We start from the raw sequence: 24,911 nt of genomic DNA, 5'->3' as shown, positions 1-24,911 counted from the left end.
CTAAACAGAACTTTTCTGCCACATGTAGTTTTATTTTACATAGAATTTAGAAAGTTTTTTAAATAGCAGAGAAGTTGTACAAATATGGTTTCTGATTGACAATACTTGTGTGAGTATTTTAAGTATACTATTCTTGGATTCACCTGCTGCTCGAAGCTCTAGTTTTAGATTTGGAAAGCAATACATCAAGAATCGGTTGACTGACTGTCAAGAACCAAAATTCAAAGCAGTGTGTAAGTGCTGTGCGCATGCTCAAACTGAAGAGGCCGCTCAACTTCTGTTCACGGCGCGCTGGAATCGCCATAACTGGAACCGGGGGATTCGGTTTAGGGCTCACTGAGGTAAGATGTTGGCCACATATTACTTATAACAGTTAACGTTGTATTTACACTACACATAACTACTTTATATATACTTTATGCAAAGTAGGACTGGGGCTTTTTTCCAAGAATAATCTGAAGCGCTAGCTAATAGGACACGCCTATAGGACTGGAGCGTGTACGGGCCGCGCGAGGGTCTTGCGCCCGCATTCAGCTCATATGGCTCTGAGGTATTTTTAGAACGGAACGAGAGCGCGTTTGCTCCAAGTTGACCGTCACTATTCAAACTCCGAGTCGATATTTAAAAAGTAACGTTCACTTCTACGTAAAGCACAACTTTTTCCTTATCACAGTTTAGCCGGCGAGTTCGCTGTAGACAGTTAGCACGTCGGCTAAAGCTACAATGAATCAGTCTTCACCGAGGCCAATGAAAGCTAGCTAATACTCTTAGCATGTTGACTTTTAATGGTTAGTAACGTTCTCGATCAAATAGTTGTTGAAGTTGGAAGGAATGATTCTAACCACAATTCGGAAGTCATCATATCGCCACTGACTGATTTGAATTCATTGAGTTAGTAGCCTACTTGTAGCCAACCTACCAAGCTAAAACCTTTAAAATCCTCTTTAGAATGGCAAGACGAATGTTTTTATTTATTTATAAATCAGTCATTCATTTAAGTGTCATTTTAATCGACTTCTCTAGCTTGACTAATCGTTCCAGCGTGTTGGTTGCAAGTTAGTTATTGTCACCCATACATTTGTAATTTGAGATAAATTGTCATTAACAACTCAACTAAATGCGTGTTGTGTAGTTCAGAACTATAAAAGGAATGATTGTACTTGTTAGATGTCAGGGCACACTATAGATTTTGGAAGAAATTCATTGTTTAAGTTTGAAAGACTGCAGTGAATCATGGCCCAAGCAAGCACATGATACATTAACCAGCCAAAGTTGCTGACAAATCTGTATGAGTGTCTAACAGGGTGGAGCAGGAGTGTGTCAGATTCCATGACTGAGTTTCTAAGTAGAAAGAAGTTTATAAAGGCCCGTTCACATCAAGGAAGATAACTATAAAGTTTTAACAGTTGTTATAATTTATGAGAATAGTTAAGTCCACACCACAAGTTACAACTATTATGATAACTCTACAGAGGAACGATATCAAAACGATTTTTCCTGGCTGATGGGATAAAAACATCGGCAGCCAATTAGAATCCACCCTACATTAAATAGATCGAGCATTCGAAAATGACTACAAAGGCTGTATTATGCATGCCAGTTCAGTAGTTGACCATGTCACTTGTCAAAACACCCCGCAAACACGTAAAATGCATGCACTTTACGTCACCGTTTTCACATATTCACGTTTTTGTTGTTTACATGGAGAAGATAAAAGGCATTGTTTTCAAAAGCTTGCATTTTCAGGCCCCAAAAACACAGTTGTCATGTTAGATGAACGACTAAAACCCATAAAAAGTTTTCCGTTTTTAGTTGAAAACGGTGTCCTGTAAACACCCTTTGTTGGTCGTAGAGACCATTGGTGGCAATTGTTTTTGGGAAACGCAGCCCAGATTGATTCTGATTGGCTGTAAATGTATTTTTAGCATTAATCAGCTGGACAAAATCGTTCTGAAAGTGATTCCAATGACATCGTTCATCTTTGTAGTTATAGTTGTTGTGTGGACTTAACTATTCTCATAGCCTAGACTGTAAAAAAAAGAAGAAAAAAAAGATGGACAACGTGTCTCCACTTCCTTCCACTGTAGAAAAATGAACCATTGTGGATTATGTCATTTGGAGCCAGTAGTTATCCTGAGGTGGAGCTGCTGTATAAAGGTCCCGCCCATGTCATGCTACTGTAGACTCAATAGGTGTGTTTGACTTGAAGCGTTGATGTGCAGACTGTTCAGAGTGTGACATTAAAGTACAGCGAGAGCGATTAGAAACTCGAAAGCATACGGAGCCGTCTGCTCTCTAATCGCTCCCGCGCTACTTTGATGACGTACACCGAGTGCCGTTTCAAGTCGAACACACCTTTTCTCAAGCACAGCTGTCAATCATGATGTTACACCTGTAGTGGCAAGATTCAGTCTTTGTTTATGAAGAAACTTCTCGATTCAGGGGTTTCAGCCAGGTGATCATCTAACAACCTCAATCAAGACCCTCATTATAATACTGTTTCTTACACCTTGCCCCCCAACTTTGCTCAACCAATGAGTGTTCATTAGGTCATTTTTTTAAATTATTGTTCACCCATGCTTTTTTTGTACTCCCTCTTCAATCATCTCTTTTCTTGGCTCCATTCCTAATAGTGGAGAGCCGTCACCTAGTTTATAATCAAAGTAACATAGAAAACCCGTTTTTACAGTGTCATTTGCATCATTGCGCTTGATAAACGGATCTTCATATTAAAACATCTGATGTTCCACAGTGGTTGGTACAGCTGGCTGGGTGTTTTGCACAGAGTTGCTAAAGTGAGACATTGTGCACTCTGTGACCTGAGGCCTTCTCGGAGGCCCTCTCTGAGTTTCACACTACTGGCTGTAAAATGAAAATAGAAATTCTTAATGAAAAAACGTTTCGAGAAATACACTAAATACCCTGTTTTTATAGCATCAAATCGGAAGACACTAAAACCAAACTTATTATAAAAATGAACTCTTGAACATATGTCAGTGTGATAAGAACTAACTAAAATGACAGATTTTTTTTAAGTGTAATTTTTAAAATTTAGTTTAGCTCATCCCATTCAGCGGGTGGGGTTCATAACCTATACTCCAGCCAGCCACCAGGGGTGATTGAAATGGTTTGGCTTCACTTTTCAGGGTGTGTGCAGCACACTTCAGGGCTCGAATTTCGGCGCGGGATTCCCATTTATTCCCACAGGTCTCCCATTTATAATGCGGGAAATTCCCGCAATCATTGATTCACTTTAGCATGTAGGTTGTGTTAGTAAATTAATCCACACAGATTATAAAATCAAATCAGTCTTTTAACAACTATTTGCGAGACGCAATTTCACAAACAGTATGGGTGTTCAGTGGTGCCGCGTCTTTTATCTCTCTAGCCCCTTTCACACAGCGCGTTGATCCCGGGAAATTGCTGTAAAATTGCTAGAGGGCCTTCTGTGTGAACGCAAACACGTCCGATGCCTGGATGGGGACCTAGTAACATTGCCAGGATCAGTCCTGGAACACGCCCTGTGTGAACAAAAGCCAGGACCAATGTCGTAAGGGGTGTGTCGCAGTGATGTGCCAGCGCGTGGGCCTTTCTACAACCTATGCTACAGCATATGGGGAACGAGCCACTCGGCAAACCCAGTGGCGCTACTGGGGAGTATGGACTCGTCTTCGTGTAGAAATGACATCTGACAGGAGTTATCACATCCTGACGTCACATGTCTTTACGGGATCTTTACGGGATGTGTGTGAACGCACTCACAGATTTAGGTGTTGTGCCAAATTTCGACCCCCTGCCAAATTATTACCGCCCTTGTTGAAGTCAGTACCTGATTGCCTAATCCTAACCCCACCCCTAATCCTAACCCCTCCCCCACAACTAATCCTAAACCTACCAATACTAGGGGGGTAATAATTTGACGGGGGTCAAAATTCGGCACAACACCGGAAAATCACTGGCAGTGTGAATGAACCAAAATCAAATGATCCCTGTACAAATCCTGGGACACATTATCTGTGTATTTTCCGGAATCTCTGTTTGAAAGGGGCTTCTGTCTCTCAAAATGTGTTGCGCAAGGCAAGCATCAAGCGCTGCAGCCGGCGATAATACACATGGCAGAGACATGGCGGAATATTCACTTGCACAATCGGGCCAGCAGTGCATCGTGACTGAAGTTTACCATATGCACGTCTTTTTAAGTCTTACCAATTAAAACATTCATGCAATTTTAAACTATTCAGTGCTCGCGCACTCTCTGAGAGATGATTTTCAATGCGCACATTCATAAAAAAGCTGCATCAAAAACAGCTGGCCAGTAACAAAAGTTCTTTTTCATGGATTATATTGCTTTCACACGCAAAACTGTGTCAATTTCGGTCTTCGTGAGTACACTCTAAACATAGTCGGTTTTGTCTTTAATAAGCTTAACATGCATGTGACAGTATAATGAACACAGGATCCGTGCACTAGCTCTTTAAGTGACGGCAGCCATATGTGTCTGTCATTAATTTTGTTGTCAAAACAACAAAAGATAGCTTTAAGTTGAAGGAATCAGGATTAATAGCCTATGTATTTAATTTAGTCCGGACTAAAATACTACCCAGTGTTATTTTCCATTTGATTACTTTATTCAGTTTCTGTGTTTCTGAATACTAGTGTTAGACCTATTAAAAAACTTTTCTCTTTATTTGTCTTTATTTGTATCTTTATTCTATTGTATTTATTAATGCTACTTTTTTCAATTTAATTAAACAATTTAAATCAAGCTTCCTTGTGTTGTGTAAATTCTTAACAACAATATTACCCCATTGTAACAATGCAATGAGCGCAAACATTTAGGTGAGATAAATATAATAATTTATTTGGGATTTACCAAAACGAAATTCAGGCCCTGCACTTGGTTCCCATAGTATTAAAACTAGAGTTATTGTCCTTGGTGAACAGTCCTTTAATTAAGCCATGTTTGGTCTGATCTGTGTGGCTTTTTAATTTTGTGTGCTTTTGTTGTTTGAAATGATTTGTTTCTTTTTTTTGTCTGTGTGTGTGTAGGTCTATGTTTGGACATATACTGTCAGCTAAACTAAAAAGGTGAAATTAGTCATTTTATGCTAAATAAAAATTTGGCATACAGACAAAGAAAAATATCATTCAAATGATTTACACTCACATGAGATGACTCTATCAGAGTGGGCCGCCATGTTGATATCACATGACCAGCCCTATCATGCAATTGACAAGTTACTAATAATGTTTACTTCACATATTGCTTTCGGTCAGTGTGTGAAGCCTATTACACACGTAAATCTAAACAAACCAAACAGTGTAACATACACAATACACGCACAAGTGATAGTATAAAAACAAAACAAACACTTTGGTGTGAAGTATCAGCATTCAGTATACAAAAATTGTGTATCTGTGCCGCATGCTTTTAGCTGTCAGTATGAAGTCCAAAATGGCTGGTAAGTAACATTGGGTCAAATAAAAGCCAGTGCACCTTTAAATGTAGATTAAAATCTCCTTAAGTTTCTGTTTTTTTTTTTTTTGTACTTATGATCTTGTCAATGGTTGTCATTTGTCAGCCCTCAGTAAGTCATATACATTGAGTCATTTATTCTGTCTCCACTAGTGCCTGTAGAAGGGTGAATCAGAATGGGAGACAAGCCGATTTGGGAACAAATAGGATCCAGCTTTGTGCAACATTACTATCAGCTGTTTGACACAGACAGGACTCAACTTGGATCAATATATGTGAGTATTGTGTCTAGTTCTTTTGCTCAGGATAGTTCTCTCTTGACTAGTCCTTTAAGGCTGTCCCACACTAAAAGATTTTTTAAAAACTTATCAGATTTTCAAAATATAAGAGACCACAAACATGACAATAAAAAAATTATAGATTTTACACTTTTGTTCCTATAATGTGTGGAGTGCCGCGACATGTGGCTAAGACAGCACACCACACACTAACAGATTCCATTCACAAACAACCAGAGTCCCGACTGAACACTGGAAATCTCGCAGTCAAACGTGACTAGAGTAAGCAAACATGGCAGACGACGGACAAGAAGAAATGGTGATAGTGTTCGGACTGTTTTTTACAGAAAATTAGTGGAAAAAAAGAAAAAGGTCTGGATGAAGTCATGTTATGTATCTGTCTTCCGTCAGCTCGCTTTCGATTTGGTATTGTTTCGTTCCACGTAACAATCTGTGTGCGTTTGTTCTCGGGGTTCCCCCCACACAACAGGTTTCTGTTAACTGTTTTAAGTAATATGTGCCGTGGCCAGATTTCTGATTGTAAATATTCAACATGTTGGATGTTTATGATTTGAGATCGTTGCAGCCCCGATACTTTACGTCTTTTTTATTCAATCGAACATATTGTTTGAGAGCAAAAAACAATTATATTGTAGCTAAAAAAAGAAAAGATTGCAAATAAAAAGTCTTCTTAAAGCTGTTTTAATTACAAAAATAAAGTAACTAATAGCAAAACTCAGTGCGAGTAAATGTTTTGTTTTTCTTTGTGCAGTTTTCATCACTCACACACACATTTGCCTCTAAAAAACCTCTAAAAACTGAAGCTGCACTTCAGTGGGCAGTATCTAAGACCTGTTTCTATTGGTCACTCTCCCTTGGTGCAATAATTTGGCCACGCCCACTACGCGTTCCCGTCAGTCTGATTCTGACAGCGTGCGGGGTTGTAGAGTGCATTGCTGTTAGATATAACACATGGGCTTAATAATGCCCTAAAGAAATAGACATTTTGATCATTATTTACATTAACAATTTTATAGAACTTAACATTGAATAATACAGTTGCATGAGCCATTTTGGAGCACTCAGTCTTTTTCAGCCATGTTCAAGGGAGTGCTAAATATGACTATGGCTGATGACAAACACTATAATGGCCTAACAAAATCCAAAGTTTGATTATATTTCACTGCACCAAACTTTTATAAACTCTTGAACTCTACACAGGTGACATTATACAGCTGCTTTATTGCACTTTCTGCCCATTTGCTGCAGGCTTTCTTGGCCATGCCCTTTTGATCCTAATATACATTTCTCATTTACACATCCTTTATTCTTATAATGCCCTAAATCAACGAGATACATCTCATTATTTCATTTGAAATGGCAATAACTGGTATGGTTTTGCATGTTTGATATATATTTCTGACAGAAATGAAAAATTGCTGTCACTGGTAACCATGTTTATCATAAACAGTGGTCAAATATTGAAGCTAGAGCCCTAAATTCTTTTTAATGATATACAGGTCAAGATGAAATAAGACTGTCATAGTAATATCCTGCTCTGAATGTAAACAACAACATCATGTGCCGCTAGAGATCCTATAAAGTTAACTGGTTATCTAGCTAAATGCACTTCAGTCTGCCATTCTGGTACTTAGATACTGCCTAATGAAGGGCAGCTTCACTTGAATTCAAAACATTTCAACTCGCAAGAAGTGGAAAAAATACTTTTTATTTGCAATCTTTTATTTTTTATAATTACAATAAAGTTATTTTTGCTCTCAAACACAGTTTGTTTGATTGCATAAAAAAGACGCACAAAAAAACTCCATACCTCGATTTTCTTCCGAGCAGATTCAATCACTCTTAACACACCTCGCACCACAGGGAAAATCTGATAAGAGAATCAGTAGAACCATCAAGATAATCGGGACTTCACAGGTTTGTCGGAAGGGGGGAATTGGGCAAAAAATCGGCCCGATTATCTTGTTGTGTGTGGGTGCCTTTAGCTAAGAGAGAGAGATATCAATTAGAAATGTTTTTATTGTCTCTCTGTCTTGCCATCACGTTAGTGTTCAAAGCGTCCCTTGGTTTATGTCTTGCAGAGTGACGCTAGATGCCCAGTAACAAACGAGTTTTGTCGTGTGTTCAACAGAAGAGTCTTTTCAGGCCAGAATTGTTGTTTGCCTAAAATGCTCATACTTGGATCTATATTTTGGATCTATATTTTAAACAATATTGATGTTGGATATTTTGTTGAGGAAATTTAACAAACAAAATATATTAGTGTAATCTGTGGATTAAAATAAAGTATTTATGTGTGATTTGTTTATCTTCTGTGAGTGCACCTGGTATTTGTCACTGTCTCTTGTTAATTTACAAAATTTTCTGCTGTCAGTTGGAAACCTCGTATCTCTTTTTTTTTTTCATAATCATTACTATTGGTCACCCTTTACATCTGTCTGTGGGTTTTGCAAATATTTAACCAAAGAAAAGTAGTAAAAAGAGCATGTGACTAAATCTTAAAACTATATATGGCTAATGTTTTATGTATTTGAGGAGCGAAGAAGTGTGTGTTAGTCTAGCAATTGTCGTCGAGTTGTAACCAATACTGTCTTAAATGGCCTGAGAATAGCACATTGATTTCAGTAACATGAGATTTTGGCCAAATGACAGGATAAACTGAGCACTTTATAACCTGTAAATTGATGAAAAGGTCATGCGATGCTCTTACTGCCTCAGATGCAGCCGTTCTAATGACGGACAAAACGCGCATGTCTGAAATTCTCCAAAATTCCTTGTAAAAACCTTGTAACTCCATTTGAGCTTGATTTTGGTAAAATGTTAATAATATAATGACACATGAAAGTCTGACTATATATAAAGCCATAAAATGAACTTTAACAATGTGGTGTTTAATTGTTTGAAAAAAAAATAAATAGTTTTTTCCATTTTCTGAAAAGTAGTGTTATTGGAGATACAAGGTTTCCACCCGACAGCGAAGATGTGTATATATATATATATATATATATATATATATATATATATATATATATATATATATATATATATATATATATATATATATATATATATTTATATTTATATATACACATACATACATGTATGTATAAGACTGGCCAAAGCACTGCTTCACTATCTACATATTGGCTTATTTAGCTCATCTACATGTTCTTTTTCTCTTAGATTGATGCGTCATGCCTTACGTGGGAGGGTCAGCAATTCCAGGGAAAAGCAGCCATTGTCGAAAAGCTTTCCGTAAGTATTTGTGTGTGTTTTGTTAGATGTGGAATTTGATTCAAAGTAGTTTAATAGGTTAGGGTTCATTTCTTATTTCCTAAAAAAACCCAAAAAAAACTAAAATCAACCGATATTGTACAGATCTATTGTAGAGGCAGTACTGTTTCAGACAGTACATCCACATTTAAATATTGATCATTTCTTTAATTACAGTACGTATTTGAAGTAGTAGGGATGCACCGATATTACAATTTTGGCCGATACCGATAACCGATAATTCTCTACATTTGAAAGCCGATAACCGATATATTGGCCGATAAATCTAAATTTAAATTTTGTATACTTTGATAGCCTGTATACATAAACAAAAGGCTCACAATTAAAAGCCATGTCCCAAACACTTCAACATAAATCAAACATATACAATGTTTGTATACAGTGTAAGATTCCTTAACTTTTCAAATTAATTTTACACTCCTATGGCCAGCTTTCTTTATTACAAAAAATGGTAACACTTTATAATAAGGTTTCATTTTGTTAGCATTAGTTAACATGAACCAACAATTAATGAACAATACTTCTACAGCATTTATTCATCTTAGTTAATGTTAAGCTCAACATTTTATAAGACATTTTTAAGATCCAAAGTTGTATCTGTTAACATTAGTTAATGCACTGTGAACTAACAGTGGCAAATTACTTGTGACAATGACAATATTGTTATTGTAACAATAAAAATATTTTATTAACTAACATTAACAAAGGCTATTGCTCTCTGTTAGATCATGTTAGTTAATGCATTAACAAATGAGACCTTATTGTAAAGTGTTACCAAAAAATCTATTGTCTAACAAAAAATTTAAATAAAATACCTAAATAATGCAAACACTGGGCTGCATATAAAGAAATAAAATGCATGTGCCATGGATAAATAAAACGGAATCGCCTCCGCACGGACAATAAAGAAATTATTTTAATCAAACCACATTGTTGATGAAAATAATACGAGAACAAAAAAATGCTTGTTATTAATAACGCATCAATGTTTTTTTTTTTTAAATTAAACATTTTTAATAATACAGTAATAGTAAACATCTTTAATATTAGGCTTACTCTTTCAAATTACATCATTGCTGTTTGAGCTGTGTGCGCTGAAGCTGAAGAGAACTAATGTTAAACTGAATTGCTTTGCTAGAAGGTTAATCAACTCAACGGTTGCTGAAGAATGCAACTAAACCCAAAGAATTTACAACTTTTTATTACTATAGTGTATACAATTATAATTATATGACAGTCGCAATCATAGCTTTTAATGTTTTGCATTGCTGTTTGATCGCGCGCGCTGAAGCTGAAGAGAACTAACACCAGGAAACTGAAAAACCTTTCTAGCAGGTTGTTTAAATCAACAAAACTATGTGAGATTAATCAGATATTTATATTACATTAAGTTAATATAACGACTTATATATGCACAAAATGACGTGAATGCACAAGCGAACTTGATTGCTGGTCAGAACGTGTAATCCCTGTTCTGGACGTGCTATTTCCACAACAACGCGCGGAAATGGCAACTAAACCCAGAGAATTCACAACGTTTTATTACAATAGTGTTCTCATTATAATGGCATATATATGACAGTCCCAATTATAGTTATAAATTTGCATTGCTGTTTGAGCTGCGCATGCTAAAGATAAAGATGATCAACATATTGCAGCTTACAATGGCACAAAATGCTGCGAATGCTCAAGCGAACTTGACTGTGCTTGTCATGAAGGTTTAACTCCAGACGCGCTCGTTGCGCTGAAACACTGGCAAACAAGAATTCACAACATTCTTTTACAGGCGATCAACAGTTCTTATTATAATGTTATGAAGCCTATGTGACATATCTTCCTTTTCGAAGAGATTCCAATCATTCAAAACCATCATGGCGAACAGCACGCATCTCTCAACTGAAGTAAATCATATATTATCTATCGGCCGATATCGATATGTGGTCGATATATCGTGCATCCCTAGTAGTAAGGTATCTTTCCATTTAATATACATTGATGATATACATCATTTTTTGTTTTTATCTTTTTCAGAGCCTGCCCTTCACAAAAATAGCTCACAGCATAACAGCACAAGACCACCAGCCCACCCCTGATAGCTGCATATTGAGTATGGTAGTAGGCCAACTAAAAGTAAGTACATTTTCTTTAAGTTTAGTTTTGGTTTCTGACAGTTATGCTATTGCAGCAACGCTTGAGGTGAACAGTTTTGGCAAATATGTATGGGATAAAGGTCTAAAAGTGTATTCTTGCCCATTTGAAATGCATAACATTAATCGCAGTGGCATTTACCGTATTTTCCGCACTATAAGGCGCACTTAACCTGTTAAGCTGTAACCCCACTTTTGAAAAATCCCAAGAAATGACATACCCAAACTGAAACAGATACAGTTCATGAACCCTTTGTACTAAAAGCACAAGTATGATCTCATTTGAAAGCTGACACCTGGCAGTTTATTGTAAATGTAGAATTAATTATTGTCATAATGACAAAAATTGTTATAAATAGCTTCAAAGTTTTGTAAAGTTATTAGAAATTATTTTTTATGAAACATCCTCATGAAAAAAAAATTGAAGTTGGCACTGGAGCAATCTAGAAATGCACTACAGCTAATGCCACATGTCTAAACATTTTATGTTTAAAATCTTAAGATAATAAGTCCAAAACTCTGTATTTAGTGAAATGTTTTTCAAGACCATGTCATGTGACTTTATTTTGATTTGACGCTAAAATGCTACTGATGTTTATTGTCATCTTCTAACCATCTATCCAGTATATTGTCTTTATTGTTTTGTGGTGCAAACGAGCCCCATTCAGTCTCAGTCTCCCCCTGCACACATTCACACCTCTCCAGCCTAGTTATGGCTCTAAATATGCATTTCTTTTGTCTGCATTATAGTTACTAACGACTGGCTATTCACAGGCTATTCATAGGGTTTCAGTCACTAATTTCTTTTCTTAAAGTTCACCCTTACATTTTAAACTGTATCAAATGCATTTCTTGAATAAAGAAACATTTCAGTAAGCATTCAAAAAATAATAAAAATATAACTTCTAGGTGGCAGGTGCACCTAGGGCTAGCTAGCATGTTAGCTTAGCACACCATCAATACACGACAATTTATGAGATTAAAACCATGTTTGTGCTTATAAACTTACTTTATAAAGCAAATCGAGTATTTTAAATAATTTTTTGTGATCTAATTTGGCTTCAGATAAAAAATCAGACAGAAAATATACTATTGAATAGTGTTCTGCACAACGATTCTATATAGATTAGCATTACATTATAAATATAATCTATTATTATGGAAATACCTGGCATGGATTGAAAAACACAGGTAACTCAAATATCATAGCAAACATGTTTATTGTCTTCAAAACTGCATGTTACAGCCATAGTTACAGCGCGATCTCGTTAGCTTTGTGTGTGTTCGAGGCTTCCTGGATTGTCACATGATTATGGCACTTCTTCATGTTCTAATACTGTGCACAGGGCGGCGAGGGCGCCCTCAGGCTATTGGTATGAATTCAAAACACAGTATCAGAGTTATGCAAACGCTCATAATGATTACATCGACGCATTTGGGTATAAATTGAATAAATATTATTCCTGTCTATAGAAATCTGATGTAAACCTATGAGAATATATCAATATTTCTCCAAATCTGCACATTTTTGAGCTAAAGCCCTGAGGCACGTTGTTTTGTGTATCGCTGTCATGACGACGGCACGGGAGTTTTTTTATGAATGAAAGCGGCTGACGCGCATAATTCATATCAAAGGTATCGACTAATTTTTTCATTTCATAACTCCTGAAACAAATTAAGAAATAACTGTCGCTATAAGTTTCTCAGAATACAATAGTGGTCAAATTCTGAAACTTGAGTCTTATATCTTTTTAATGATGTATAGTTTGTCAAGGTATAACATTAAATCTGATAGTAACTTTGAACTATATATAAATAAAACCGCTTCAGTGCGTCCGCGCTCTGGCAACGGTTAACAGGTTAAAAGCCTTGAATTTTTTCAAAAAACGACAGTGCGCCTTATAATCCGGAGCGCCTTATATATGGATCTGGCGCCTTATATTAAAGTCTGTAAAACAACCGCTGACTTAAACTTTGTTTATACTTTCGCCTGGCACCGGAGCGCGAGCCTCCGCTGACTGCGCGCGCACCTCCCCAAACAGACGAGGCATTTATACTTGACGCAACTGTTTTGTTTTAGACTGAACACCAGACCAATCAACTGATTTAGACGCGCAAACTGGGTGCCGGTGTGATGAGATGTACTAATATCCGTCTGCTCGGGCAGATTCGGCTCAAAGTCGTGCATCTTCGGATGCGGAGGCGCGCGCGCTGTTACAATGACGTCATTTTTGCCGCGCGCGCTTCCGCATCCGATGATGCACGACTTTGAGCCGAATCTGCCCGAGCAGACGGATATTAGTTTTTTTATTACCTTCGCGCTCATGCGGACGTGTCGAGTAACAAGGTTTTACAGCTCAGCCACTTGTTTTTTCATCATTTTTTGCAAGTGGTAGATCTTGGTTTACATTTGGACTTTGGATGTGATCTTAGGCTTGAAAAGGTTGGTGACCACTGCATAACGCAAACCCAGTCAAACGTTTGACTGCAGTATCTTCTATTCTATGCGCCTTATAATCCGGTGCGCCCTATATATGAAAACAGTTCTAAAATAGGCCATTCATTGAAGGTGCGCCTTATAATCCGGTGCGCCTTATAGTGCGGAAAATACGGTAACTCGAGAGCAGCCGTGGAAGGTTTCAGCCTCTCTTGATTTTCCCTCTCACCTTACGTGACATCGTAGTGCGCAGTCAAAGATTTCATAAGTATTTCAGAGCTGTAGTATATGTGTTTGTCTATCAGGCAGACGATGACCAGGTGCTGGGCTTCCACCAGACCTTTCTGTTGAAAAGTATCAACATTGCCTGGGTTTGCACCAATGAAGTCTTCAGGCTTGCCCTGCACAACCTTTGAGCCTAAAGGCTCTCGGTGGTCACATGGCCTTTCCTCCTCCTAATAATGTCTGTAAGGACCAGTGTCCGCTTGGGTTCACGCACACCATACAGGCTCTCTCTACTAACGGCTTTAAGCTGTGTTCAGATCAAGCATCTGTGTGGATCTAGTATGGTGGGAATGTCATAACATGCTGAATTTGTTGATGCCAATTTGCCTGTTGTGTGTTTGTCGATCTCCTTGCGCCTTTGCAGCATCAAAACAACCAATGAATGAGTGACGTGAAAAAAAATCGAGTTCAACTTAATGAGCAACGACTTTTATTTTGAACTCTAAAGATTTGTTATGAAGAGCTCTGTATTTTAGCCATCATGGGATGACTTGAACTCAAAATGTGTGAATATGGCACTTTTGGGATCAGTTGTATTTCTGTTAAGGTTTTTAGATTTCAGTTATAAATATTTAGTTATTAAATATTTGACCATTGGGGTCAAATTATTTTTAATTTAGTATTTATTACATTTTAAATGAGGTTTTATTTTTATACATTCATTTTTAATTTTAGTTTAGGTTTTTATTGTTTTAAATAATTTAAATGATTTTATTCTAGTTTTATTCATTTTAGTACTTCGGCTCAAACTTTTTTTCAGTTAGTTGCCCAGGCAAAAGCTTATATAAACTTAATAAAAATATAAATTTTCTGTTTGATTTCAGCTTTGTTTTTAATTAACAATTTATTCGTAGTTTTAGTTAAGAATAACAACACTGCACTGATGTGTACTAAAACACTGGGTTTAATGTGTACTAAAATGACATCTTCAAGTTTTAACAGCAGAGTTGTATTCAGTGCATGGGTTATCTTGCACAGAAAGCAGTTTGTAACCTTGTTAACCTTCTTTTGTTTGAGTTACATCAGTGAGTGTATTTAAAGAGATAGTTCACCCTAAAATGAAAATTAAGTCATCATTTACTCACCCTGGTGTTGTTCTAATGCCGTTTTTTCGGACCACAAAAGGAGAATTTGCCAGTGAATAGCAACCAGCATCAAACTTTTTAAAAAAGATGCAAAAGTATCACAAAATGATCCCATGCAACTCGTTTCATATATTCCATAACCGGTATAACCGAAAATGAACCGTCTTTTTTAATGAATATCCTGACCTTGGCCGTTGATCTTCTCTGCACGGCTATGCCACGTGTGCATTTTTGAGACTCCTGTTCAGTCCGACTCATCCAGAAAAAGAACACAAGTTGTGTGAAAAATCAAGACTAATTAAAACCACGACATATAATACGTTGCCTTGAAATCCCCAAAAAAGTATCCATGTACTTTCTCCAGACCGGAACTCCGGTTATCAGATGACAGTCTAAATGACTCAATAATTTCTTGTTAGGATGAACACAACGGATATATTCACCTTAGAGAAGGTACATGGATTATATTTCATGTCGCATTTTTGGTAATCTTGATTTCTCACAACTGCAGCGCTAGAGTCTCATGAACGTGCAGTCGAGCATGAAAGACCAATGGCCAATGTCAGGATTTTCTTAAAATAATAATACATTAAATTTCAGTTTGCTTTTCACCAAACCCTATCGTATACCACAAGAACACTTGGAATATACAACACGTGTTGCATGGGATCATTCTGTGATACTTTTGCGTCTTTTTTAAAAAGCTTGATGCTGGTTGCTATTTACTGCCATTAAGAGCGCGAATAGGACATTTCTTAAAAATTCTAATTTTGTGGTTTGAAAAAGAAAGAAGGGAATACGACATTAGAACAACACCAGGGTGAGTAAATGATAACTTGATTTTCATTTTAGGGTGAACTATACCTTAAATAAAATACAATAACCTAATAAAAGGTCAGTATACATGACATAGATGATCCCTTGTCTTGGGTTATTGTATTATTTATGGTGATTCATTACTGAAGATAATTTGATGCCCAGAACTAGGCTCAGTGTTAATGAGAAACTGACCCAGATTGTTTATAACCTTTCCATGCATTTGTCTTATATACCGTAATGTTTTTATTTTTAGTTCACCTTCACTGACCAACATATCCTTTAAAAAAATATTAATTAAATTAACTTCTTTTTGGGGAAAAATTTTGAATAGTGTGACAAACTCTCAGCCTTAAATTTGTCTTGGTTGCTTAATGCAGATTTTGTCTTTCTGTATCTGGATTAATTTGCCTTGAAATTTGCTAAACATATCTGAAAACATGCATGATTTTTGATTAAGTGTAACAGAATTTGAATTTTTAGCTCTGGTTTAGCTATACCTCTTCTCTTTAATGAGGTATTGCACAGAATGAAATCTTCCGTCTAAGTCTCCGTGTTTCTGCTTTGTCTAGGCAGATGATGACCCCATCATGGGATTCCATCAGAGCTTCATCCTGAAGAACATTAACGAGGCGTGGGTTTGCACCAATGACATGTTCCGCCTGTCGCTGCACAATTTTGGTTAAATGTCCCATGGTTAGCAGGAGGGAAGTGGGGGAAGGTGGAGGATGGGGCCCACCCTGATGACGCCTGTACCTGTCAATCAGCTCTTCATTCATCACACTCAAGAGAAACGTCACCGGATTACAGCAGTCAATCACAGAAAACATGCAGGCATATACATTACTGCCTCTACTCCAGAAATGACGTTTCTTTGCTGAAAGCCCACACATCCATCAAACTGACCCTTTTCCTTCCCCAACCTGCATGATGATGGGGAGCTGAAAGATCAGAGGACGCCCTGACCAGGACAAACACGTATTAACCTAACCTCGGCTGTTTGATATTTACATTTTAGTTGCTGATTTTTGACTTTGAAATAACAACTGTCTGTCTTTGTTTGCTTAAGTACAAATTGTTATCAGCTTGTTTTTAGAATATGCTTTAGATTTTTTGTTTTTTTGTTGTTGTTGTTGTTTTTGTGCCCCCCCCTTGGAAATTGGTGTCTCCATTCATTGTGATGTCAGGTTGCTCTAGCTATCCAAAGAACACAACCCTGATTTCCCCTTCCCCTCAGACCAGTGTGCTTCCCGATTTCTGCTCACTGCTCTCTGTGACAATAATTTCCAAGCCACGATACACAATAAAACCTTTGACTTTTTCTTAACAACGTCATCTTGTTCATCCCCCTGTCTGGTTGTGCCTCTACCTTTTTCCCCCTTTTCTATGCTTGACTGTTCATATTTTTGATACTGTTTCATATTAGATTCTCTCATGAAGATTATTGTTTTATTTGAGCAGAGCCAAACACAATGGAGCCGGTATTTCTCTTGTTATAGGTGGCCAGTGTCTCCTGAAGCAGATGTTCATACTAAAAATTATTTTTCAACATTTTCTATGTAACCCTAACCCTATGAATAGTAGAATCATCAATGGATGCTCTTGTTGAAAAAAGGAAAAATTATATGCGTCCTTCAATGATGCTATATCACATAAAGCAAGTTTAGGCATGGATAAAAATGAGTTTGAGGCAAACAGAAAAACCCCAGAAGTGCAGATTAATTTTCGTAGTGCTTTTAGAGGCTTATTTTCCCCGTAATGGGATGTGGGATGTTATGTTTCATAAGCTTGTTATGTTTTGTAAGTATGAATGTAAATGCCATCGAGTTTGTAGTGTGCCCAAAGCTGTTATTACCTTCTATATTTAGGTTTATATTTTGACATTACCGTCTTAAGAAGGATCACGAAGCATGAAACGTGACATCAGAAATACTAGTTTGTGGGAATAAGAGGTGATTCTCTTCATTTTCACATGTTTACACTAAAGGAGTTATGCTCATTGTTTAGGATTAGAAAATCATATTCACAAAATATGAAGGCCTTTGTGCCAAGAGATGGTACAGATATTTTAGAGAGATGTCTTCTGAGTTGTAGCTTTTTGCACTGAAATATCTAAACACATCTGTTAGAACATCATTAATGAGTCGATTTCTCACATATTTTTGCTGGGCAAATACATGTATTGTACACGTTCGTCATGCTTGCTCGAACCTTCAGAAACACCCTCTCATTTGTGGTTTGAGGGGAATAGCAAAAGAAGAATTGATTTTTCCAACAAAAACAACAGTAATACAATGTGAATACAGTAAGAGACTACTTCAGTTGCATACATGTATGTGGAAATAAAGGAGATCAAAGTAAAGTGTGATGTTATTGTTATTTTTATAGGTGGTGAAGGAACTAGATGAAATATTTATTTTCTTGCTTAGGCGATTTTCTGACTACTACAACAAAATTGAATAAGTTCAATAATAATGATGACACGACAATAAAATATAAATATTTATTAGTGATCTCTAAAAACAGGTTATCTTGTTAAAATTTAAGTGTCCGTCAAGTTAGGCGATTCAGTCCGGAACTAAAGAAATCCTGCCAGCAGAGGCGGGGGAATGAAATGCAGTGAACGCTCAACGGAAGTTGAGGGACGGTTGCAAGCTTTAATGAGGGGCGAGCTCAGATACTAAATTAAACTTGAGAATTTGACGTTTCTTGCGAATTAATCCCCCCTTCCCTACTTTATGGCTTCCAGTTCCAATATGGACATAGAGGGCGCGACCCAGCACCTTCGGGACATCTTAAAACTGGATCGTCCCGGTAATTCGGCCGGTAAGTTGCCGGGGAAGGGAGCAGCTAGGCCGCGGTGCGATGATGCTGCGCAGCGCTTGATTTCAGCGCGAGCCACCTGACTATAGCGACTCAAAAACGCGGGACAACGCTAACTAGATTTTATAAGTGGCAAACATTATTATTTTGTGTAATATTGCGATTGACTAAAAGGCGGTAACGTTAACGTAGCAAATAAGGGCTACACTCCTGCTGGCGCAGCAGCAGCTTTGCTCAGACAGAAAGTGTTGAGTGTTAACAAATGTCATTCAAGAGTCTAAAGCACTTCATATTTATCACTATGCGGTGACTTGATACCACAACAAACATTTTTTTTAATAGAATGTGAGAGAAGGCATGTAATTTTTTTTTTTTTAGAAACCTAGACAACTTTTTGTGCATCATCGCTACGGGGTTTCTGCAGGTCTTAAAAAGTCTTAATTCATCCTTACACAAACGAAGGCCTTAAAAAGGGGCTTACATCAAAACAGAGAGTCTTAAATTCATAAAGGCATGGAAGTAAATGTTTCATGCACAATCTACACGTTCTTAAATCAAGATACATTCACTGGAGAAGCAAAATGTAAAATCAAGTCTTGAAAAAAGTGAGATGCTTAAACCGAAACCAAATATTGGTCAATGAGTGATGAAAACTTCCCTTTGAATTAAGTTGTTTTTTCTGATCCTACACTGGCAGATGTTCTTGTTTTAATTATAAAATCACTTCATTTTGACCAATTTCACAGAAAGCCAGACTTAATATCTTAAGTCTTAATATCTTTGCTTTTCCAGTAAATGTATCTTGTTTTAAGAATGTTTAGATCTTTTTTTGTACTGGAAAACAAGACAACAACACAGATAAAGAATATTTTTATTTTCTTTTTCTCCCAGAAGGTACAGTAAACCTTGTCTATATTCTAGTGGTTGGGAGCAGAGTGGTTCAAGCTTGTGTTTTTTTGTAAAAATAATTAAGTAGTAATGGATACCTGTTGGAAGTTGTATCTTCAACACATGTATGTTTATCAATAGGAGTGGAAATCAAAATATCTGTCAAGCATAGATGGTAATTCATATTGACATGTTTTGGAAGTAATTTTAGGATGTACAGGTGCATTTAAGACTTGATTTATCAATCAAATAATTCCACAGATTCCTCTTTGGTAGAGAGCCAGAGAAATCTATCTTTCAATGGAGAGTTGAATGGAGTTTTTGGAGCGGATATTATCAACGCAGGAGGACACGCAGAAATGGTGGAGCCGACTTCTCACAACTCAGACAAACTCAATGGACAGGACACACAGACCATGTATGTATTTGCTGTCATTAACATTAATTGTATAATATTATTCTCATTCCTTTGCAAACCATTGTTGTTATGATGACATTATCTTTCTATGATCTGTATTTTCATCATGTACTAAACTTAAAATGGTTTGTAATAATGTTTACATTACTGAAAGAAGCCTCACGTTCACGAACGCTGCATTTATTTGATTTAAAATACATGGAAAAACTATGTGAAATATTATTACAATTTAAAATAACTTTCTATTTTAATATTTTTTTTAAATGTAATTCTTTCTTGTTATGGCAAGCTGAATTTTCAGCATCATTACTCCAGTCTTCAGACTCACGTGATCCTTCAAAAATCATTCTAATATGCTGATTTGATGCTCAAGAAACATTTCTTATTATTATCAATAGCTATGTTTCCATCCACCTATTTTTATGTGAGATTTGGGATGACATATAAAAAAAACCTGTGCATACATTTAAAAAACGTCCATAAAAAACATATGCACTCAGTTGAGACAGCTCAGTTTTTTTCCTGTTAAGAAGACATGCACATGAACTACTATGGAAACACATTTACTGAATAAATCTCTCGATGCACAACAAAAAACTCTGACTTTGCCTAAGGTTGTGATTGGATAACTGGACTAACCAGTGGATCAGTTTCATTGTACAGCATCTTAATTGTTGGTTTGAATATTCTGAAATGCCTGAGCCAAAGTTTGTCATCAAAATGATTTGGTTTAATTCCCTCTCAGAAGCGTCTCACATGATTGCGTTCCCAAACCACAGCATCCAAACGCAAGATAACATGACAGCGTTTATTGCGCTTCGTCTGCGCGCTCTGAGACGTAAATAATTTATGACATAGAAAAAAAAAAAAAGAACTACAGTGGCTTCCACGATTGCAGCAACTTCTGTTTTTATTACAGATATTTTGTGCCAATTTACAAGGAAGTGACTATTTTGTTCTCTTGAACACATGGGATGGAAACACTGCTTTATTTGCAGATGTGTTTTATGTGATATTCTAATTTTACGCATAAGTTACATTTGCATCTTTGGATAGGAACAATGGGGAACATTAACAAATAGCTAATGGGGAAAAACATTGTTGCTTAATATTTTTGTGGAAACTGTGATGAAAAGAAAGTTCAAAAGAACAGCATTTATTTAAAATTGAAATATTTTCTAACATTAGGTTCAGAATTATGCCTTAACTGTCACTTTTGATGAGTTTAATGCATCTTTAATGTTTGAACGTTTTTTGTACCAGCTGCCTTTCAGGAGATGATGAGTCCACCTGTGTCTCCATCAGAGCAAACAATGTGGAAATTGTGTCCAGCCGTGACTCTAGTATTGACAGTAAGGCTCGTGGTAGCAACAAGGTGTGTAAATTAATGAACTTGTACAAAACTGTTTCTTATTAGCAGTTCAGGGTTTCACGGTCATTGAAAACCTGGAAATATAAGTAAATTACCAGGCCTGGGTCTTTAATCTTTAAAGTCATGGAAATTTCTAGTCAATAAATCTTCCAGCTAGAAAATATTTACTTAGCTAGAAAATTATTTTTTAAAACTCTATAAATTTATATTTAAAAACGAACTATCGGGAAACTCGTAACAATTAATAGGTCAAAATATGTAGAAACCCTGGAAATTTGTTTTATTCTCTGAATCTTTTCCTCATGACTGTCTTACAGGTTAAAATACAGCCAGTGGCCAAATATGACTGGGAGCACAAGTACTACTATGGCAATTTAATAGCCGTGTCCAACTCATACGTGGCTTATGCCATCAGAGGTCGGTTTGCACACTTTTTTGTTGCTGTCTTTGTACATGGCTCATTTAGCACACTCCTTTGAATAAAATGTTGATGGGATTCAAATGAATGGTTTGTAATTGTTTATCGCTCACAGGTGCAAACAATCATTCTATGATCCGCGTGCTGCAACTGGGCTCGACGGAGCGTTCGCTGCTGAAGGGCTTCACCGGTGCAGTCACAGACCTTGCCTTCGCCCACTTGGACTCCACCCTCTTGGCCTGCGTGGATGAGGCTGGAAACATGTTCATTTGGCAGCTCACTAGTCACAACGGCAAAATACAGTATCCTCTGTAGATGGAAATTTACTAGATTTTTTTTATGTTTGTTAAAAAAACCCCCACAAAAACAGGAGGTTAATGAGATACCCGAAGGTTCGAGACAACTAATGATGTTTTAATTAGCATGATCAGTGTCACAAATATACCTTAAAAATATTATTAAATATTTCCTTTTCATTTTATATCACAACTTTCTCCTAAAAATCCTAAATCTGTCTTTTTTTTTCAGGTTTAATAAAAAAAAATCTGGATTCACATGTATTTGTAGTAAAAGGTTCACTTAGGTTCACTTTTGATATTCTACTAACTATAAGTAACTTTACAGCAACTACATGTCAACTAACTCTCATTAGAGTATTAGTAGACTGGTTAGGGTTCGGGTAAATAGAATAAGTTGACATGTAGTTGCAAAGTTATTTATAATTGGTAGAATATCTGTTGTGGGACCATCAAAATAAAGTGTTGGCAGATATTAAGCAGACAGTCTACTAATACTCTTAGAGTTAGGTGACATGTAGTTGCAAAGTTAGTTATAGTTTGTAGAATATCTAAAGTGGACCAATGAAATAGTATTACCTAGTAAAATGCTAATAATAAGCAGGTGAACTGTGATATTTTTCTTTAACATCGATGTCTCTTAGAGATGAAGTGATCGTTCACATCCACAGGCCTGAGGACACTCCACTTAATTCCAACCGCAGACTCATCTGGTGTCCCTTTATCCCAGAAGACAATGATGAGAACCCGGAGGATGCGTGTCAGACATTGGCACTGCTTCATGAAGACAGAGTATGTTTTTTTTGTTGATTTTTTGTGTGTGTGTGTGGAATTTGACAGTTTTATAACTTTCTTTCAGAAATGTCACCATATTATTAGATTTAAAATGTTTTTAACACTATTACTCTCTTAACTGGATTTTTGCTTGTACTTGTAGGCTGAGGTTTGGGACCTTGACATCCTCCGATCCAATAACAGCTCATGGCCTGTGGATGCCACTGAACTGAAAGAGGGGTTTATCACCATTAGAGGACACACAGCAGTAAGTCCTGCCATCCTTTAGCCTGCAGTGCTGTATTAACTAATTAAGAAATGAGATAGATTTAATGTAATCAATGGCACATACATTTAAGTACTTATGTAGTGTCATGTTTATAATTAAACATTACTTTTTCTATGCAGCGCATTAGTGAGGGAGCGCTGTCCCCTGATGGCACTGTCTTGGCCACAGCAAGTCATGATGGATATGTAAAATTTTGGCAAATCTACATTGAAGGACAGGACCAACCCAGGTACATGCTTGAGACATTATGAAATTGAACACACTGTAAAAATAAGCTTTTTTGGTAACACTTTATTTTAGTGTCCTTGTTACACGTTACATGTACTTACCATAGTACTAACAGCAAATTATGCATACTTGCATGCAACTGACCCTCAACCAAATCCTAATCCTACCCTAACCCTATAGTAAGTACATGTAGTTGTTTAATATTACTCAGTACTTAAATATATAATTACAAAGTAACAATGACACCTTAAAATAAAATGTGACCGCTTTTTTAATTTAAGAAATTAATACTTATTCATCAAAAGTGACAGTAAAGGCATTTATAATTTATAATGTAAAGATTTGTTTCAAATAAGTGTTGGTCTTTTTACAAAAATATTAAGCAGCACAATTGTTTTCAACATTGATGATAGAATCAAAATATAACAAAAATTCTGATAAAAGATCAGAAATGTTTTTTGAGCACCAAATCAGCATATTTGAATGGTTTCTGAAGGATCATGTGACGCTGAAGACTGGAGTAATAGCTGCTTCATGTAGCTTTCATGTATTTTCCAAATAAACATAGGCTAGGCAATTCTTTTTATATATACTTTTTGTTATACTGGTTGAACCTCTCTTTACATCCTGATAGCAATCAATAATAGAAGTGGACTAAATTTTAAAACATGTACATATATGTTCTGTGGAAGTCTCAGGACCAAACAATGTTTGTCCAATCATTGCATCCTGTCAACATATGTATTTCCATACCTCCGCGCACCCTTCTCGTGAACACATCACGTCATCATCAGCACGTTCAGTAAAGCTATGCAGAGTTGTAGACAGAAAGTAACCAAGCGTCGCAAACAAACAGCAGTCATCTTTTACAGTTCCTCCTGAACCAAAACAAGCTTATGCTGCGCTCACGCCAAGTCGTGATTACCGTAATTACTAGATAGCAACCCGTAAGCCCTCAGACTCGGATTTATGCTTTTTTCTGCCAACACGGTCAATACCAAAATAAATCTGCTGCAGACAGGTAGCACAAGTCAGAGCTCTATAAGTTGTTTACGTTCATTATTATTGTAATATTTTGTGCTTTGAGACCAGGGGATAATTTAACACCGTCTCTCGTTTCGTGAATGCTTTCAAAGCTAGTTTGCTATTGCTACCCTCTCCGAAATTGCCTACCCTACCTTTAATAAAACATTTATTGCATCTAGTTTTCAAGGGAAAAAATATCTGTACTAATATACATTTATATTAATAAATGTATATAGTAAACTTATGCCATTTGATATTTAAAGAGGTCATATGATGGTTCTAAAAAGAACATTATTTTGTGTATTTGGTTTAATGCAGTGTTTACGTGGTTTTAGGTTACAAAAAGTCATTTTACAGATAATGTACATTATTGTCGCTCCTCTATGCCCCGCCTTTCTGAAACGCATAGATTTTTACACAGCTCATCGTTCTGAAAAGCGCGGTGTGCTCTGATTGGCCAGCAATCCAATGCATTGTGATTGGCCCGAAAACCTTAAGCATGTGATGGAAATGTCACACCCGTTACCATATTTGGATCAT

At 36.6% G+C, this 24,911-nt stretch overlaps 2 protein-coding genes across 4 annotated transcripts in view; both read left to right on the top strand.

Moving 5' to 3' along the window:
* Nucleotides 1–239: 239 nt before the first annotated feature.
* Nucleotides 240–17,169, top strand: nutf2 (nuclear transport factor 2). The gene is made up of 5 exons (XM_084125243.1): nucleotides 240–341; nucleotides 5,630–5,751; nucleotides 8,959–9,030; nucleotides 11,101–11,199; nucleotides 16,412–17,169. The coding sequence occupies exons 2-5, from the start codon at nucleotides 5,653–5,655 to the stop codon at nucleotides 16,523–16,525; spliced, it is 384 nt and encodes a 127-aa protein (XP_083981369.1). The 5' UTR covers nucleotides 240–341; nucleotides 5,630–5,652; the 3' UTR covers nucleotides 16,526–17,169.
* Nucleotides 17,170–18,446: 1,277 nt separating this feature from the next.
* edc4 (enhancer of mRNA decapping 4) overlaps nucleotides 18,447–24,911 on the top strand; it is a 31,822-nt gene continuing 25,357 nt past the window's right edge. For 2 of the 3 annotated variants that reach the window (XM_084123845.1, XM_084123844.1), the window contains exons 1-8: nucleotides 18,447–18,665; nucleotides 19,812–19,968; nucleotides 21,232–21,343; nucleotides 21,658–21,757; nucleotides 21,874–22,060; nucleotides 22,699–22,846; nucleotides 22,992–23,096; nucleotides 23,237–23,346. In XM_084123845.1, the coding sequence (XP_083979971.1) occupies nucleotides 18,578–18,665; nucleotides 19,812–19,968; nucleotides 21,232–21,343; nucleotides 21,658–21,757; nucleotides 21,874–22,060; nucleotides 22,699–22,846; nucleotides 22,992–23,096; nucleotides 23,237–23,346 (1,007 nt within the window). In that variant the 5' untranslated portion in view covers nucleotides 18,447–18,577. The remainder of the gene's footprint in view (nucleotides 18,666–19,811; nucleotides 19,969–21,231; nucleotides 21,344–21,657; nucleotides 21,758–21,873; nucleotides 22,061–22,698; nucleotides 22,847–22,991; nucleotides 23,097–23,236; nucleotides 23,347–24,911) is intronic. The other variant, XM_084123843.1, reaches the window with a different exon arrangement.

This window comes from Abramis brama (genome assembly GCF_963993115.1).
Source record: "Abramis brama genome assembly, chromosome: 9".
Taxonomy (NCBI): Eukaryota; Metazoa; Chordata; class Actinopteri; order Cypriniformes; family Leuciscidae; genus Abramis; species Abramis brama.
This window is presented reverse-complemented; position numbering and strand designations above follow the sequence as displayed.